Below are 19,526 nucleotides of genomic sequence, written 5' to 3' on the forward strand. Positions count from 1 at the left end.
ACTCGTAACAAATATACCAACAAATATATAAAAGCTGACATTGACTGTCAAGCAGCACCAGTGGTCTAGTGGTAGAATAGTACCCTGCCACGGTACAGACCCGGGTTCGATTCCCGGCTGGTGCATTCTTTTTTGTCTTCCGTCAAAGTTCTTGCTCCCTCGATAGCATTTTTGTTAAGGGAACAAAATCCAACAACAAAATTCAGAAAAATCTCAAAATTTCAGATGATATTCCTCTTCATAGATAGCAAATTCGATACCAAATTAGGCTATCCATTATGTGGTTTTGCCAAACTCCCTCTTCTCTTAGTATAAAAATAACGATGTACTAAAAAAAAAAACTATAATTCTCTTGATTACGTACAATAAAAACTTAAAAACTTAATAACACATTAGGGAAATAATCAACAACATTATCTTGCTCCAATTATTATAAAAATGTCAAAATTGTCTATTAAAAACCATATCTTCTGAGTTTTGATACGCAAGAATTCTCTTTGATTACGTACAACACAAACTAATAAACTTAATAACACATTCAAATCCCGCTTTCCGTACGTTAAGATATTGCCAGTTTAATCTATTGTAAAAAAATAATCTGGCGTTCAATCAATCGGAGTACCTGTCCAGACTCAAACCAAGCGAAGCACTATTCTCCACGTATGGGTTATATAGTTTTCATCAGCACTGACCGACCACCTGAAAAAGAAAAAGAACAGATAAAAACCCTAATTCAAAGGCTAAAATCCTTTCCATCTCCGTCGACCTTGTAGTTTGTAGAGAGCTGCCCACCTCTTCCAGAAAAGTTGCTTCACAAGTATTCGGGCAGATTCCCACTATTTCATGCCACCTTTTACACTTGTTTGCAGATTACTAAAACAAGAATATCCATGTCTTAGCTAGTTAGAACTGGTAGGAATCAAAGAATAAAAAATGAGCGTGACGTTTCGGAAAGTTTTCACCCTGCAATTTTGTAATAAACTTTGGATTATCGATTAGGTTATTCAAACTGCATGCAGAGTTTGAAACTGGATTATTTTGGTGTTAATATTTAAACTTAACTGTTTAGTTACTAATCTTTGTACCATAACCTTCATTGGCTAATCAGATCCCTCTCACCCCGCTAATACTAAACCCTTCTGCAGATAAAAAGTTAACACAATCCTAGTTAACAACTTGCTCCATTAAACTTATAAATTATAATATTATGGTGTTTCAACCGTGTGGAACAATTTGTTCTTCAAAAACAAAACTCCAAAAAATATGCTCAATCCAAGTATCTTTGTCTTTGCTTTCATCATGTTTTTTGCTGCCTTCATTTGTTGTATTTGTAAATGACAAGATTAGATTCTTTACCAAATCGAATGGAAAGAAACCCTCTAGGAAATGCGAATATATATTTTCCCCTTACGAATTGATGGAGTATAAACTATAAACTTTTATGGGAAGCAGAACAATTCAAGAGAAAATGATACTTGTATGTTCAAATTAGTTGTATGATAAATATGAATGTTCAAGCACACACCACTAAAAGTAACTTGACAATATAAGATAATATAGTGGTTTGTGTGGTATTAAGTTATATAGCGGTTTGTGCTTGAAGGTAACACAAACTAAAATGTAACAACTCAAATAATTAAAAAATATATTAAAATATGACTCATTCTATAGGAAGTTTGAACTCATTTTCTTATTTATATATATACATATACAAGAAAATCAAACCTAAAACTAGGTGTATAGACAAATATTTTTAACCATTTGAGTCATAATACATATATACGTTCTATATTTAATGGCTTTCAGTTAAAATTATGTTATCACCTTCCATAAGGGAGTGCAGTTAATTAAGAGTACGTTCTAAGGAACGAATTGTTGAGATCAAAATGGAAACTGAAACAAATTACACCGAATAATCTGAACTGTATCTTTCAAGAGCATCACATAGGATTAACTGAAATTGATTTGTGACATTTATTTATTTGGGATTTTAATGAGTTTCCGAATTGAACATAAAATCTCTAAAATTTAGATCACTCAACATCCTAAATTGATCGAGGATCAGAAATATGATCGGCCTAGTTTAACTTCTCTCCAAAGAAAAGTAAAAGATAAAGGGAACCAAAAAAGAATATACAAGATTGCACACGATTATATCCAATGAGAACAATATTCTTTAGTATTACACATCCATTTTTACCTCCCACACACTCTTTTTAATTTTTCACCATTGATCATCTTCAATTCAATCGTCCGATGGCCGAAAATTGAGAGACGTGTGTGAGAAATAAAAATAATGTTGTGAATAGCTCTACCCTATTCTTTTGATGACTAGTTTCAACTCGGTCTAAGGAAAAGAGTATCTCACACATACTGGAAACCTATCCTCAAACGAACAATCAACAACAATAAACCAACAAATTACAAACCCTCCTTGACTAATATATCCTGAATCAAATCCGGAGGTTCCTCAAACCACACAAACTCCTAAGAGCTACTAATACCCATCCTAGCAAGCCGATGTGCCACCTCATTTCCTTCCCGTTGAACATGGCTAACCGTCGAGTGCGGCATTTCTGCAAGGAAGCATCTCAAGTCATTTACAATAGGGCCGTAGGAGGAAGAATCATCCCCCCGTCCCTTCATAGCAGCCATCACCAAACTCGCATTTCTTCTTAGATTTTCTTTCACAATAGTATTTAAACTAAAATATAACCCTTTTCGACATCGATAGTGACTTTCGGTACATATACATAGTAGATATATTATCATATCTCTGCCAAATATCAAATCATTAATATGTTACGGGTTGCGAGTTGAGTATTGAGCACAAAGAGGAAAAATTAAGCCTCATAAACATAATATTTTATTTAGTGTTAATTATTACCATAATATTATGTCGTGTTATAAGTTTATGTGTTAGAAAATGAGTGCAAATAGTAAATTGTCTGAGAAGTTAGGGTCTTCTTTTTAACCTATTACACATGTCAATTTGTTCTTGCCACGTGTTGAAATTTTAAAGGATTGCAAAGAATCATTTTCTTCACTCAAAACTTTCCACCTCGTAATTTTTTTTCCATATTCATGCCAACACACCCACAATCTTTTCATTCATCCTCTATATAAACTGATACCTACTACTTCTTCTCAACATCTAATTTTCTTGTTCTCTTCTTCTGATAATCTTCTCAAATCTTCTGCAATCTCTTCCCCTACTTTTATCCAGAGATGTCCCCTGTAGAGACAAACGGTCCCAAGAGGGCCTTTGTGACCTTCTTGGCTGGCAATGGAGACTATTGGAAAGGTGTGGTTGGCCTTGCCAAGGGCCTAAGGAAGGCCAAATCTGCATATCCTCTTGTGGTGGCTGTCCTGCCTGATGTTCCTGAGGACCACCTTCAGATTCTTCACTCTCAAGGATGCATTGTTCATGCAATTGACCCTGTCTACCCTCCTGAAAACCAAACCCAATTTGCCATGGCTTATTATGTCATCAATTACTCCAAGCTTCGTATTTGGGAGGTAATATTCTCTCATCAAATATATTGTCGGTGCAGTTTAAACATGTTAAACATATTATCGGTGCCATCGGTGCAGTTTAAATTGTTTGTCGGTACAGTTTAAACTGATTGTCGGTGCAGTTTAAGCATGTTAAACATATTCTTGGTGTTGTTGGTGCAATTTAAACATGTTGTCGGTGCAATTTACACTGATTGTCGATGCAGTTTAAACATGTTTAATATATTATCGGTGAAATTTAAACAATATATTTGATTAATATTCTACGTAATTAGTGGTTCAGAACTTTCATATTCTATAAACGAAACTTGTTATGGTGAGACGAGAACGTTTTCCATTTAAATGATTTACAAGTCATTAGTGCATTTCAATCATGCAACTACCATATGTGTAAAATTTGATTATTTATGTGTATTAACTTGTAGTTTGTGGAGTACGAGAAGATGATATACTTGGATGGAGACATTCAAGTGTTTGAAAACATTGATCACCTTTTCGACATGCCCGAGGGCAATTTTTATGCTGTGATGGATTGCTTTTGTGAGAAGACATGGAGTGAATCTCCTCAGTACAAGATTGGGTACTGCCAGCAGTGCCCGGGGAAGGTGCAGTGGCCGGCCGAGTTGGGCTCACCACCACCACTTTACTTCAATGCCGGCATGTTTGTCTTTAAGCCTTGTGTTCTAACTTACCATGATCTGCTAGAGACCCTCCAAGTCACCCCTCCTTCCTTGTTCGCCGAGCAGGTAATAGCAGGATCGTCTGCTTATACTTTTTGTGTTGATGTCGTAATTAATTGCGCCAAAAACGCATGTTATTTTGGGTTTCTTTGAGAAAAAAATCATTCCCAATTTGAACTATAGTTTTGATGACCATATGCAGGACTTTCTGAACATGTTCTTCAAGGACATATACAGTCCTATCCCACCTATATACAATCTTGTTTTGGCTATGTTGTGGCGCCACCCTGAGAATGTCGACCTTGACAAAGTGAAGGTTGTTCACTATTGTGCTGCGGTATGTAACAATTAAAGCTCATCCAATTTTCGCTACGAACAAGAAAATATTCTCTAACCAGATTGAATCTGAATTATATTGATGAAGTTGATTTTTGCCAATACAAAACATTAATTTGATCTTAAATATCATTCAATTTTCGATACGGAATCATGTAATCAAGAGTGTGAATCTTGATCATTGATGAAGTTGATTTTTGCCAAAACAGAACTTCAAATCCCGTCACATACAAAGATTACCTAATTAAATAATTTGGTTTTCATATGAGACTGGATTATTGATCCAGTGGATTTTTGCCATAATAATGATGAAATTGAGGTTCCACCATAAAACCAATTGGCAATATGGGGAGTAGCCCAAGACCATATAAGCACATAGCAAACCTTGTCCCTCACCAATGTGGGACAACTCTCAACACGCCCCCGCACGTGTGGCGGATTTTCAAGCCTACACGTGGACAACAACTGGGTGACGTGGAGCGCGTGTGGCCGTTTGGCTTCACACGAGGACAACCCGCTCTGATACCATGATGAAATTGAGGTTCCACCATAAAACCAATTGGCAATATGGGGAGTAGCCCAAGACCATATAAGCACATAGCAAACCTTGTCCCTCACCAATGTGGGACAACTCTCAACAAATAAACACTTAAAATTCACGGTCTGGAAACATATGTATGACATGGAACTGAAGTTTGATTAAATTGAGTGGGATGCAGGGATCAAAGCCATGGAGGTACACAGGAAAGGAACAGCATATGGAGAGAGAGGACATCAAGATGCTGGTGAAGAAATGGTGGGACATTTATGATGACGCTTTACTGGATTACAAGAATGATGATGATGTGGATGATCGTGTGGTGAAGGATGACGAGCAAGTAAAGCTTCCACCCCTTATTTCCAGATTATCTGGGACTGACGTTGATGAGCAAATAAGTGCACCTTCTGCAGCTTGATCAACTAGTCCCGGGGTAACGTGACGCCGATTTGGCTTTGAGAGCCAGACTTCTATGTATTAACTATTTTAGCTATACTAGCTACACCAGCTTGTGTGTGTAGGAAACTACACTTTCTATTATATATACTCCATAAGTCTATATGCGGTTGTGTTTGTAACGTGAACCGAGTTTGCGAATAAAACGATGCTATTATGTACTTGGATTTGCAGTTTCTTTAAGGTATGTAGCTTACTGTATATTAGTTGACTAATTTGATCGTAAGAAAAGTAGAAGACCAGAGAGAGAGAGAGAGAGATGGAGGAAGCAAAAGGAGTGGTGAATCATACTGTATATTGCTAGCAAAGTTCAAAGGTGGAATCTCAGAAAGTCAGATTGAGGAAACTCATCAAGGGGAATGCCAGCCCCGTCAATCTCATCGAACCCATGGTCCTTTCCACTAGTAATACCAAACTTCTTCCACATTTGAAAATTCTAATATGCTTTGGAATATCCTATAAGCGTTGAGTTTGACCGTTAAATCTTGTTTATTGGATTATAATCGTTGGTCAAAAAATTTAACGGCAAAAAATCCAAGCATATAAATACACAGGAGCATATATAAAGTCCCCTTCCACCCTTTCCCTTTTCATTTTTTTAGTTCCCTTCACACTGGTACCTTTTTTTTCTCAAAACTATAGTTAAGAGCAACTCTACTCCTAAAATATTCCATAGGCTATTACCCGCTATTGAGCAAAGCAATTACTGACTTTAGTAAGCAGCAACTGCTCATGACACGACATGCATTGCCGACATTTAAGTTATTCCAAAATAGTGGGCAAAATGTTGCCAAAATGATGGCGTGCCACATTTGTACAAATTATTTTTGTACATCTTTCCGATTTGATGGTGTCTGCAACGATCGGCACTCAACTGCTTCATTCCAGAAGTAGAGTCAGTTGATCAGATGTCACAAAAAGCAGCTTCCGTTGTTACTGATTCCCACCACCATATTTATGTAATAATGCATCCAAAATAATTATTTGCACATAACATGCACATATATTTTAAACATATTCATCCATGTATTTCATTATAATAACTTGTACAAATCAAAATTAATTTATCTGTATTTTATTTAAAAATATGCAATTAATTTACCCAAAAATAATTATTTGACAATATATTTTAAACGTATTCATGCATGGATTTCATTATAATAATTTATACAAATCAAAATTAATTTATCTATATTTTATTTAAAAATATGCAATTAATTTACCCCATATTCATATGAATATGAGTATGATATGAATATATGTATTTTTCTAACATTTTGACATGCTAACCCTCTCATCATGGCACACCAAAATAGGAGTGGGTTCGATTTGAATTGGTTCGGTTTTTTGACAAAATCAAAATCAAACCGAATTTTCAGTTCAGTTTAGTTCAATTTTTTTTCGATTTTTGTTCGGTTCGGTTTCAGTTTGGTTTCGATTTTTTTTTTTAACCTTTTGTCCGTTCATGTAGAAATCTTGCACAAAACAAACTGCAAGGCAAAACCTACATAAAACCAAATTAAAGTCAGACCTCCAATGACATGCAACACAAAGTAAATATAATCAAAACAAGTTGGAAGAAATTTCAACCCGAATCAAGTTAATGTGATATTTGATCCCAATCTTTTGTTTAATATATGCTTCAGATATAAAAATAAAAATAAAAAATAAAAATAATTAGCAAATGAGAAACAAAATAGCAAAAACGCAACAAACAAATATGAGAAATATGGAAAACCCCAAAATATGAACTGACACATCCCGAGCAAAATCAGGGCATGCTGGTCGTCATGTGAGAGTGACGTAACCATGTGCACAGTGCGGAAGCTAAGAATAATAATAAAAGTACGAATAAATAAAAACCAAACTACACATTGAGTAGTTAACATACATGTGCAAGCGTAAGTGTGAAAAACAATATTCAGAGCACACAAAATCTAGTACAGTCCAGAGGAACAAACACTAACTAAACACACTCAGAGGTGGTCCTACACTGGTGATAATCTGTCAGATATGCCGAGAATTCCTCATAAGCCACCAAAAGAGCAATCCAAACTAGAACCTGGAGGGGCGCAAAACAGAAAGTGTGAGTGGGCAAAAACAAAGTTTTTCAAAATCACTTCATTATCAAAAATTCTAACCCCTTGCTGTAAAACCTGTATAGTTTCCCAGAAAATAGAATATACACATATATAGAAAACATGCTCAGAAATATGTCATGTCGAGTGCCTCTACATAAAATGTAAGTAACTCAGGTAATGTCAATCAATGCAATGAATCTGTCAACTGGAGTCACTTAACGTGACCTGTACGGCTGAATCTAGAGCTCAAATCCCCAACTCACTAACTATACCTGCACACGAGTCGGAACCACCTAAAGTGGTCTGTACGACAGAACTAGGTGTAAATAAATACGCTCAAGTGCTACAATCACATGAAGACTGGGCGAATAATCGTGGGTCACCTACGAGTCGGAACCACCTAAAGTGGTCTGTACGACAGGACTGTGCACCTAACTTGGATCCAAGATGAGCGTGTGGTGCGAGAAATGAACATCACGTGAAGGACTGTGCCCTACTCTGGACAGGAGCACTAACACCGGGAGTGCAGGTTATGAACTCTCTATGCATCTCACATAACCGCTAAACATCATCATAAACCATAACTTACCTGGCACTTACCTGTGCGTCCGCAGCACCAAACATACATATATGCAACTGCCAATGCATAAATCAATAGGAAAACGCAATGCATGGCATTTAAAATATATAAACATTCCATTTCATTTTCTGGGAAAATCACAAGTATATAGGTATATACAGAAAACCAAAAGCCCACTCACTGGTATGTAGAAGGGTCGTAACCCCCTTGCCTCGAGTGACTGCGCTCGTCCTCAGGATAGGTCTCACCTATATGCGAAACAACTATAAAAACGTTAATTTAAAGCACATAATCAAAACTAGGTAATAATTTCTTATACAATGCTCAAATGGGGTGTATGAATACACCAACGTGATCTACTTAACCTCACGAACATCCCCATATTTTTAAAATAATTTTTCGACGCCTCACACACCCCCACGCGTTGGCCAAGGCACGGCCACACCCGCCGCCTACACGCAGGCATGTGCCTGGCACGTTGACGGGATCCCTAACGGCGTTAGGGAATATTCCGTCCAATAGTAAGCATATTCCGTTAAAACTAACCTGACGCCGTTAAGAATATTCCGTTAACTTAACGGAATATTCCCCTGTCTTCTCTGGTGAGTCTCGCCGAAGCCACCGCCGTTTGCGTTGCCGGAAACTGGAAAAAATTTCAAAACTTCATATCTTCTTCATTTCTCAACCAAATTCCACGAAATTGGTACCAAAATGAAGCTTACAACAAGTAGAACAAAACCTTACCACTTTGGAGCCCTAAAACCAACGGAATCTCGCCGGAAAAACCCACGATATTCCGGCCAAACCTGCAACTCACGATCCCGACGTCCAAAACCTTCCAACGAACCACCCCAAGCTTCCTAAGGACCTCACTAAGTTTCCTACAAGTTTCTAATTCCCTGAAAAACAACATTTCACGTGTGCATGAACAGTGACCAAAATCGGGGTTCCATGGTTCAACGTGAAATCGAAGGATTCCTTATGTGAAATGGGTATGGTTGAACTCGTATGATCCTCACGAACACAAATATATAACTTTCCAACTCGATCTGCAACGTTTGCGAGGGTTTTGATACTTGTCAGTACAAAGAAGAAGAAGAGAAAGAGAGAGAGAGAGACACGGGACAGAGAAGGTGATGAGGATGAGAGTGTGGGTGTGTGTGTAGTCCAGATGCAGCCAACCAAAACCCCAGAACAACCACACAATGAAACATAACCACTAGGGGCAAAACCGTCATTTCACCCATACGGTACGAATAATCCGGGACGGGCTGTCACATGAACAATATGCAATACCCCAACAAAATAATTAAAAGAAAAACCCATTTTAATTAAGCAAAACCACAATATAAATCATATTTGTTTTGATATGAAAATTACCTATGAGAGATCGGAAAATCCACATTAGAATCTTCCAATTTGGAAAGGGTTCCAATTCGAAATGGGCAAGGGAAAATATGGTTTGGAAGAAGGAATCAGCGAGGAGGACAGGAGAAGACTGGAGAGAGAGTGATTTGGAGGAAGAGAGGAAGAAAGGAGAGAAAGAAAGAGACTGAGAAAACAGAGAGGAAGAAAGTAGAGGAGGGGAGAGAGAGTTTGAGAAAACCAAAAGGTAAAATGGGAGTGACGGCTAGGGTTTGTAAACTTTAGAAATTTTATAAAGCATTAAAGATTAGAATCCCTATAAATAACTTACTTATACAATTATAGCAACACAAAACCTACAGTCAAGTTGGCTTGAAGCAACTATTTGCAACCTGAAGGGAAAGGGTTCGAATCTTCACGCCACCAGGTTTTGAATATTTATATAAGATTTTCATATATCAATTTGGTTCGGACTGGTTCGTTTTCCGGACCAACAAAATCGAAATTGAACAAACCAATTTTGGTTCGATTCGTTTTCCTTGGTTCGATTTGGTTTTTTTTGGTTTTCAGTTTTTTGAACCCATCCCTACACCAAAATATCGCTATTAGCAGGCATTACTCAGAAAGGAAAAACAAAACTGAATGGTGGTTTACCTTCCTCAGCTTTACCTTAACGACATCATTGGCTTTTGAAATTCTGCTTCGAATTCTCTCTAATAAACCAGCTCCGTCACTCGCCAATCACGTACATAAATCTCCCTTTCTCTCCTCTCCAATTTCTTAGTTTCAATTTCTTAAATTTTTGAGAAACCAAGCTGAGCATTAAGGTTTATAGAGAGAATGCATGACATGTTATGACATGCATTATGCCAACAATTCACGATGCTTGTTATATCTTCGCCAACAACATGTTCTGATGTGCCACGATGCGAGGGTTGCCATGTCAAGACTAGTCATGCCAAGCACGCAAAACGTCGGCAAAATGCAAGCCATGACATTTCATCGCATGCCAACAACGATGTTTTGTCGTGCCACGATGTGAGACTTAGCGTGTCAAGACAAGTAATGACATGGATCTTTTATTTGCACGTGTTTTTACCAGTAAGAACACGTTCAATATCTGAGCTGAATATTTATACAGGTTCTTACCGGTAAGAACACGTGCATTGTGTGATTTGAATATTTACCAAGGTTATTACCGATAAGAACGCTTCATATATTTCCTAAATTTTTTTTTTTTTTTAAATATTCCAAAATAGTAGGCAAAGTGTTAGCAAAATGCATGGTGTGTAATGATTCATCTTGACACGCTAACCCTCGCATCGTGGCACACAATAATAAGCCTCGCAAATTATCAGCAAAATGCATGTCATGACATGCATTTCAACCGACAATTCGTGATGGTTGTCATGTCGTGGCCAATAGTGGTGTGCCATAATCCAAGGTTTACCGTGTCAAGACAAACCATGACATGCATTTTTCTAACACTTTGACACGCTAACCCTCACATCGTGGCACACTAAACCATCGATGTTGGCAAGTGTTATCCAAAAAGGAAAAAATAAAACTGCACGGCGGTTCACCTTCCTTAGCTTTACCTTAATGACGTCGTTGGCTTTCAAAATTCTCCTCCAAATTCTCTCCAATAAATCGGCTCCGTCACTCACCGATCGTGTATGTAAGGCTCTCTTTCTCTCCTCTCCAAATTCTTAGTTTCAATTTCCTAAATTTTTCGAGAAACCAAGCGAAGCATTAGGGTTTTTAGAGAGAATGCATGGCTTGTCATGACATGCATTATGTCGACAATTCGCGACGCTTTTCATGTCGTGGCCAACAACGATGTTCTAGTGTGCCACGATGCAAGGGTTACCGTGTCAAGAGAAGTCATGCCAAACGTGCAAAAAGTCAACAAAACACATGCCATGACATGTCATCGCATGCCAACATCGGTGTTCTAGCGTGCGATTCACCTTCCTTGGCTTTACCTTAACGACGTCGTTGGCTTTCAAAATTCTCCTTCAAATTCTCTCTAATAAATCGGTTCCGTCACTTGCTGATCACGTATGTAAGCCTCTCTTTCTCTCCTCTCCAAATTCTTAGTTTCAATTTCCTAAATTTTTCGAGAAACCAAGCAAAGCATTAGGGTTTATTCTCTAGCGTGTCATGACATGCATTCTGCTAACAATTCGCGACGCTTGTCATGTCATGGCCAATAGCAATGTTATGGTGTGCCACGATGCGATGGTTACCATGTCAAGAAAAGCACTGGCCAACGAGATCAAAAACGTTGTAGCCAGTGATAAGGATGATTGGGTACCAATCCTTGAGAATCTGAGAGTGCACGTCTTCAGTAATGTAATGTATCCTGGAAATATCCAAAAACTTGAAAATTAAACTGTGAGAGGAAAACATGCATTTATTCCAATGTTTTAAAGATGATTGAATTACAAGAAAGATCAACCCTGAAGAACCACATAAACAATGTAATTAGACAAATCCCTTGGCAAAAGTCAAATCTTGGGAAGATCCAAAGGTCCACAAAACAAAACCCAATTGCATTAATCAAATTTGCAGCAACGAGAATGTTCATTGAATAAAACACATTACCAATGAAGAACTGAAAGCTTAAAAACATAAGAATGTGTCTGATTTGTTCAAAGTATGAGTTCGGATAAGCATTAATTTGGAGGAAAATATGTCATCGTGACGTCAACTTGATGTCACTCCCTCCAGTCATTGGCGATTAGGGCCAGGGGACTGTGTCAGGCTCCCTTGGAGCTCAGGTTATTGGAAAGGGCTGGGCCGTTTTTTGGGTTGGAGAATTGGATTGCCCAATAGCCTTGGGGATTGATAGGGGTGGAGTGGAGTTACTCTAATACATGAATGTAAAAGAATGTGAGTCCACACGATTACACGACACGTCGTTTCCTTTACAATACAGTATAGCATAAAGAGTGGTGAAGCATATACGACGTTTGGTGGAGAGCGAGGGAGTCGTGAGGCATATACGAAGTTTGGTGGAGGGAGAGAGAGAGAGAGAGATGGAGGAAGCACAGGGATTGGTGAAGCATGTACTGCTGGCAAAGTTCAAAGACGGGATCTCAGAAAGCAAGATCGAAGAACTCATCAAAGGTTACACCAACCTCGTCAATCTCATCGAACCCATGAAGTCTTTCAACTGGTAATAACAATAATAATACCAATTTCCAAGTTACTAGTAATCTAATCTCTCTTAAATCTTAATGTTCTTGCTTGGAAATTCATTCATTTTTTGCTTGGAAATTTACTGATGGAGCTACCAATTTAAAGACTTGAATCTCGATGCATTTTTCTCTCTGATTAATTTTAATTGAAATTTGTTAACCTGTGAAGTTGTCTATTTAGTTTGGCCTTGGTTATCTGACCTTTGATTTAGACTTGCTTTTCATTAGTCTGACCCTTTATTGTGAAAAGAAATTAGTGTTGTTGATGCTGCTTTGACTGTGGGAGTCAGATGGGTCCTCAAGATCCTATATTTTAAGGCAAAATTTAGCTCCCATTATTCGCAAGAGTGCAGCTTTAGTGAAAATTTGATGCTTAAAAGGGGTTGAAGCATCAGCTATTGGTTAAAGCTGCAGTTTTTCTCTTGAAAAGAGCTAATTTTTATGGTTGCATTTTTGCTCACCATCCTCAATTGGTGGTAATGCTCACCATCTTATTTTGTTACCATTGGATAAGTTTAAATTTTGAGATTTGTGTCTGTTCACTACACAGGTCTCGAATTTAAACTCATCTACGGGGATAAATAGGTTTGTGAGAATCACCATCACTTGAGAGCGGTGAGCGAAAAATATTCCCAATTTTTAGTTGGTGGATATGTTTGGATATTTTTGCCGCATTTGGCATATCACACTGCAGTTGCTTGTACCAAGCACATGGGCCTCGTTTGGTCTCTAGGATTGGATTTGAATGGATAACCATGTAAATTGGGTCCTCTCGACCAAACGAGGCCATTTAGGATTATGATCAAAGAGCTGGACATCACTAGAATGCCTTTTAACCTGAGACGGTTATTTAGCATTTCATAGATTATTCGACATGATTTTCTAGTCGTTGTTCATGTATGGCGTTCCCCTTCCCTTAAGGCTATCGAACAAGTAATGAATTCACCAAGTTTTCTCCTGAGTTGGACAAGCTGCAATTAATTGAGTAAGTATTTGATTCATGTTTTTGTGATCAGGGGAAAAGACGTGAGCTTTGAGAACCTACATCAAGGTTTCACTCATGTCTTTGAGTCAACCTTTGAGAGTACGGAGGGTGTCGCAGAATACGTAGCCCATCCTGCCCACGTTGACTTTGCAAATTTGTTCCTTTCCAATTTGGAGAAGGTCATTGTGATCGACTACAAACCAACTACAGTTCATGTTTAAATCGGAAGGACCATCCCAGGTGTCGTATGTCGTGTTGTTTCTCCTGGTGGAACTTAAGCTTCTGTGTAAGAGGTTGATTCAGATCTGTTTTATCTGATTTACAAACCGTGAGTAAAATGAAATAATTCAGGTCTGTCATTGGTTGTGCCTCAAATTTTAACTGCATTGCCTTGTATTGGTGTTGACGCTATCGAATCGATTTAATACTCAGTTAGATTTCTTATATAATTACATTGGACTGCTTCAAGTCCATAGTATTCCTTACTGGTGTTTTGCTCCATAGCATTGTGCTTAGACAATCAGTTCCTCTGAGGATCCAGCGGAGGGCGGCTTCAGAGAGACGGGGAGAGGGAGATTTGGGACACGTTTGGTGCCTATAATTGGATTGGATTTGATAGCTCACGGTAACTCAAGGTATGTGATGTAGGACGAAATGGAGGCCTAACTTCAAATCCAGTCGATCTAATTCGTTTAACTTGAACTTGGAAGTTATTAGACCTTCATTTCTTATATCAGCATACCTTGAATCTAGTGAGTTCGCAAGTAACTTTTGAGGCTCGGATAGAGCTGGGCCCTGACCAGTACACTCTGCCCCTTAGATATGATCTGAATTCTGATTGTCTGATGTTTCACTTGATCGAAATCTTCTGTCACGAATCCGGAAATTAATCTTTTATTTTGGAGTTATATCGTTGAGGACTCAGATCTTCACTAAATTGTAATGCATAAAGGAGTCCTTTGATTGATGCCCGAATCGAATTGAAAATCAAATTGTGTTCAATTGAGAATGTGAAAGACTTTAATAGGTATATAAATTCATGGATTTTTGTAGAGATTCCATATAAAATTTTGATTCTGTTCCCTCGAAATTTCATGGGGAGATGTGAGATTTGTGGATGCTTAAAATGCACTACGAAATCTCTCTAATTCCCTTTAATTCCTCAACTTTCTCAAATTCTATAAAATCAATTTTTAATTGAATACACCTAGAATGTTATAAAAAAATTTTAAATCCTAATTGATTACACCTAGATTTCTAAGGATTTTAATAGACTGTTTTATAATTATAATTGAATACACCTCGAATATCAAATAATCATTTAAAATCCTGATTGAATACTTCTAGATTCATCAAAAAAATTAAAATCTCTCAAAATCTCAGTTGAATACACCCCCCTAAAACAAGACATATATAGGATTCTTTCACTAAAAATAATCGAACTCGACATATCAGAAGTTTGTGAAGCAAAGGGTGGGAGAGTTAAAGAATGTTTTGATAGCAAAGTTCATCCAATCCTAAGCCAATCCCTTGAAGTCCTTCCACTGGTACCCCCTCTCATCCATAACCTCCTTCATTTTTTGTTATACCCAATTAAATTACCAGTTACTAAGTTTGGCTCGTTTGAGATTGCTGATATGGAAAGTAATTATGCTTGAAAGCACTTTGCTAAAAGTTATTTCTAAAAAAAACACCTAGCAAGATTGATGTGGTAAACACAGTCGGGTATGCTTTTGGTTGTCAGAAAAAACTTGATGCGGCAACATTTTTTTATTTTTTTATTTTTGGCTCTAGTCAAATTAGCCAATCTCAAACCTGCTCGCAAGGTCTATTAGTCAACCCAAATATAGGCTACATTTTTTTTTTGAGTTGATATTGGCCACATTTTAATGTAATTAAACTTCGTTTTTCTTTTTTGTTTTGCAATAAGGGGACTAACTGGTGACTACATCAACGTAGTCTTTCTTTTGGGATCAAAAAGTCTTACAGAGATATTTCAACTCACTCTTAGCCACCATTGTGTGATTCACTAGCGTCAGAAATCGAACATATGACTTAGCATATAAAATACGAATATGGAATTCGTCCTTATATACTGAGTTATCTCTGGTGGTTATTAAACGTTGTTATTTCTTTATATAGTGGTTCCCAATAAATATTACAAATAATAAAATTTTTTAAAGAAAATTTGATCTCCATTATATTTGTAATCTACACTACCTATTAATAAAATCATGGTTGTCAACCAAAATTTCAGGAAATTACCATTTTAAACCCCTCACCAAAATTGAAGTCAAGTAAAAAATATGGGCAATTTAATAATTACATGAACATATATTTTACTTTTTTTTACAGCAATCTCACAGCTAGGTTAATATAACATGCTCTATTTACATGAACCCAATTTTCATAACTGATTTTTTTTTTTTTTTAATTTTAAAATCTAATCCCACTTCATAATAAAAACAAAACAAAATGAAATGAAATTGTTCACATACAATGTGTGTGGGCATCTGCTAGTTCTTCAATAAACAAAACTAAAGAATTTTTTATTAATTACATTTAAATTGGGGGGATAATTAGTTATTTAGCCTTATGGGCCTGATGGGCCTCCAACAAGTCAAAATATAAGCTCGAAGAACCCAATAAACAGACTATTCTTTTGGTACCAGTTACCACCAAGACGCTCTCCCTCTCTCTCTCTCCCTCTCTCTCCACTTTTGGGTTATCTCTTGGATGGCAACCACCACCACAACCACCGCTCTCGGCGCCTCCAGTTCAGGTTACCCATTTTTTTCTTTTTATATTTCTCGATTTTATTTTCTTATTCATAATTCCGTCTTTCTTATGTTTACGCTGGGCCAGGTCTGTTTGTTTCCCTCGAAAAAAAACCATTGATGATGAAAGAAAATGGGTTTTCCGAGCGGTCGAAACAGGCTGAGCCTGGAAAAGTTTCGCCCTTTTTTTCTTTGGGGATCATGAGTTTATATATGGGCTATGTGATTGTAGAGACTTTGGAGTGTTTTGTTTGGTTTAGCATTCATGGATTTATGAGCGGAAGTTTCCTGCTTTTTTATTTATTTATTTTCTTGTGAAAATCTTAAAACCCATTTCAAGGATCGTAAGTTTCCTGGAATAATCTCTGATTTTTCAGCTGGGTTATCTACTGTTAATGGGTTTTAATAATTAGATCAGAACCAAAGTTTGGCTAAACTTCTGTGCACTCTAAAAATTAGGTGTTTTTAGTTGAGTACAGAATTTGTAATATAGGTGGAGTTGCACGCCGAACCATTGAAGCTCGCCGTCACAATGTTATTTACTCGTTAGTTGAATTCCCAATTGGGTGCTTGGTGTCTAAGATGATTTGGAGATCAATACTGGCAGCTACAACTATTTACGACTGATATTTATCGTATCTTTTGAAGTTTCATAGGTTTCTAGTGAAAGAAAAATTCAGGGGGCATGAGAAATATTCATTTGATGACTTTGCTCCATAGATAGACTCGTGTCACAGCTTCTAGTTGAATCATTGATGTTGGATTGTTGGTTCGTTTCTGATATTTGGTCTTATGCTATTTGATGCGGGCACTGCCAGGACTGGTTGTACCACGACTTTTTTCACTAGCAGTACTTTAGTTGCAGTTTGTTTTTCGTTTTTTTCATACTTATGGTTAAGCAGTTTGGTTTTCCGGTTCAGGTACTGCAGGTGAAAAGGATGGTTTACCGGTCGAGTCTACCAACGGAGCTGCTCCTCTTCCAAGCTTAGAGACAAAACCTGAACAAACGGGTCAGTAATTCTTTGTACTCACAGACGCTTGTTTATCCATTTTCTATTCTGATGTTAAGTACCATAAATTCATTGACCAGAAGGCTAATGTTATTTCCTATCTTGATAGAGGTAAAAGCTCGGGTAGATGCCATGTGGGAGCAAATGAATAAAGGAGTATCAAATAAGCAGTTCAAGGATTTATTAAAGAAGTCTTCCTCATCTGTGAATAAAACTCCCAAGAAGTCATCTAATGTGAGAATATCCTCATTCTTCCTATCTGTGTTGGAATTATAAAATTGTAGTTGGCCAGAATTTAATCTTTTACGTCGATTTATTTCTCAGAATTGGATGGGATATCTGGGCCTGGCACAAAAGAAGGCAGAGTCCCCTAAAGAAGATGCTGCACAGAAGGGATCAAGTGTCATGAAGAACAGCTCCAGTGATAATGGCGTGCAGGACAAATCTCGTGACGAAGCCAGGCGGCTTGCTGCTGCTGCTCTTGTAGAAGTTAAGGATGCTGCAGTTGCAACATCTGGCAGAGGGAAAGTTGAGGTAAGCATATTGTTGTATTATCTGTTTGTTTCTATTCCGTCGGGGGCACCTGTCTTGCTAAACTTTGGTTTAGATAGACCTTTTGCTTAGTCACTAGTTGTTTAATCTCCTCGATAATCATTTTTTAAGAGATGTATACTTAGTTCTTAGTTTTCTTTCCAGTTAATTTTGGAAATAATAAGATTACACACAAACACATCCATGTATGCATGTAGTTACACACCCCTTTTACCACCTGAGTAGTCTCTGATTGCCGAGCAGTTTTCCTTTTTAACTTGAATCTCTTGGAGCTGGTTCTTAGACCAAAACTCGTAACTATTAGTGTCACGATCAATTATCATCCTACAGACAAGTTTGAAGTTTGAAAAATCTTGATTGTGGGTGCGGACTTTTGAAAGTTTATTGGTTATAATCATATTCAACAGCCAGGTCTCTTTCTTTTTATAGATCATGGAGGTTCGGGATTTTGCTGGTAAAGAAATTGAATACAAGAAGCTTGTTGATGCTGATTCAAAGGAAGCATCCGAAAAGGCAAAAGCTCCTGCATCTTCAGGTGTCGATGCTGTGCTCGAACAGATTAAGAAGAAACAAAAGCTCAGTGTGCTTGATAAAACGAAAAAGGATTGGGGGGAGTTCAAGGAAGAGAAAGGGTTGGAGGAGGAGTTGGAATCTTACAAGAAGAGTTCAAATCAATATTTGGATAAGGTAAACTTTTTGCAGCGAGCAGATTTCCGAGAGTTTGAACGGGAGAGGGATGCGCGCCTGGCCGTGCAGGCCAAAAGGAAACCAGATATGCGGGAGGAGCCATAACTGCGCAATGATCGGTTTGCCAAACTGGGAATTCAGAATTATAGAGAGGACGATGGGCAGTAGCTACAATTTTAAGGCGTATTGTGCATTTGCATGAGGTTTTTTCAACAGATCCTGGATTTTCGAGGAGAGAATGGTCATTAATTGTAAACTAGTGAAGATATTTTAATCTTATTCTGATTTTACGGATGGGAGTGTAGGTAGCCCTGTAAACGGGTTGGTTTTATTGGGTTTGGGCCGTTTTCAAACCCTATTTGTAGGTCTCGATTCTTAGACGAGGAACTTGCAGTATGACATGATGGGAATATCGAGTCCCAGTTCAATTATTTCCCTTTGTCAAATAATGGTTGGTCTTCAAACTCGACCATTTTTTATCATGTTGCTAGTTTCACCGAGTACTGCGTTAAACCAAAAATTAAGACAAGACGTATAAATCAGTTGACGATTGCAACAAACATGGCGCAGCCAAGTTGCCTAAGATAGCAAAGCTCCCTCTTTCAACCTAAGTTTTAATCCCCATCTCCGTCGTTTGAACTGAACCCTAACCTATCCTAATCTTAACTCATTATTATCTCGCTTTCCCTTACAACGTGTGCCAAGCCCCGACCTATCCTAATCAGTTGTCGATCATTAAGACACGGTAAGAACAGATCCG

General features: G+C 37.7%; 3 protein-coding genes and 1 non-coding gene across 4 annotated transcripts; all 4 read left to right on the forward strand.

The window, feature by feature from the left end:
- The first annotated feature begins 54 nt into the window (after window positions 1-54).
- On the forward strand, window positions 55-125 carry TRNAG-GCC (transfer RNA glycine (anticodon GCC)). Its single transcript has one exon. It is a non-coding gene; the product is annotated as a tRNA-Gly (tRNA).
- Window positions 126-3,144: 3,019 nt separating this feature from the next.
- LOC137737671 (galactinol synthase 2) lies at window positions 3,145-5,687 on the forward strand. Its single transcript, XM_068477215.2, has 4 exons — window positions 3,145-3,519; window positions 3,942-4,262; window positions 4,399-4,533; window positions 5,252-5,687. The coding sequence occupies exons 1-4, from the start codon at window positions 3,229-3,231 to the stop codon at window positions 5,486-5,488; spliced, it is 984 nt and encodes a 327-aa protein (XP_068333316.2). The 5' UTR covers window positions 3,145-3,228; the 3' UTR covers window positions 5,489-5,687.
- Window positions 5,688-12,526: 6,839 nt separating this feature from the next.
- Window positions 12,527-14,099, forward strand: LOC137737672 (stress-response A/B barrel domain-containing protein HS1). Its single transcript, XM_068477216.2, has 2 exons — window positions 12,527-12,733; window positions 13,772-14,099. The coding sequence occupies exons 1-2, from the start codon at window positions 12,594-12,596 to the stop codon at window positions 13,959-13,961; spliced, it is 330 nt and encodes a 109-aa protein (XP_068333317.1). The 5' UTR covers window positions 12,527-12,593; the 3' UTR covers window positions 13,962-14,099.
- A 2,267-nt stretch (window positions 14,100-16,366) lies between these two features.
- LOC137737733 (craniofacial development-like protein) lies at window positions 16,367-19,197 on the forward strand. The gene is made up of 5 exons (XM_088682313.1): window positions 16,367-16,522; window positions 17,438-17,527; window positions 17,637-17,761; window positions 17,852-18,061; window positions 18,509-19,197. Exons 1-5 carry the CDS (start codon window positions 16,477-16,479, stop codon window positions 18,869-18,871), a joined length of 834 nt encoding a protein of 277 aa, XP_088538439.1. The 5' UTR covers window positions 16,367-16,476; the 3' UTR covers window positions 18,872-19,197.
- The last annotated feature ends 329 nt before the right edge of the window (window positions 19,198-19,526 follow it).

The sequence above is a fragment of the Pyrus communis genome, chromosome 13 (assembly GCF_041283825.1).
Source record: "Pyrus communis isolate YQ-2024b chromosome 13, ASM4128382v1, whole genome shotgun sequence".
NCBI classification, from domain to species: Eukaryota; Viridiplantae; Streptophyta; class Magnoliopsida; order Rosales; family Rosaceae; genus Pyrus; species Pyrus communis.

Bases quoted from the DNA above. Each gene is read 5' to 3' on its own strand.
- LOC137737671 (XM_068477215.2), top strand. From the start codon at position 3,229: ATGTCCCCTGTAGAGACAAACGGTCCCAAGAGGGCCTTTGTGACCTTC. The intron at 3,520-3,941 runs GTAATATTCTCT...ATTAACTTGTAG, and splicing joins CCAAGCTTCGTATTTGGGAG to TTTGTGGAGTACGAGAAGAT. The intron at 4,263-4,398 runs GTAATAGCAGGA...GACCATATGCAG, and splicing joins CTTCCTTGTTCGCCGAGCAG to GACTTTCTGAACATGTTCTT.
- LOC137737733 (XM_088682313.1), top strand. From the start codon at position 16,477: ATGGCAACCACCACCACAACCACCGCTCTCGGCGCCTCCAGTTCAG. The intron at 17,528-17,636 runs GTCAGTAATTCT...CTATCTTGATAG, and splicing joins GACAAAACCTGAACAAACGG to AGGTAAAAGCTCGGGTAGAT. The intron at 18,062-18,508 runs GTAAGCATATTG...TTCTTTTTATAG, and splicing joins CTGGCAGAGGGAAAGTTGAG to ATCATGGAGGTTCGGGATTT.
- LOC137737672 (XM_068477216.2), top strand. From the start codon at position 12,594: ATGGAGGAAGCACAGGGATTGGTGAAGCATGTACTGCTGGCAAAGTTC. The intron at 12,734-13,771 runs GTAATAACAATA...TTTTGTGATCAG, and splicing joins CCCATGAAGTCTTTCAACTG to GGGAAAAGACGTGAGCTTTG.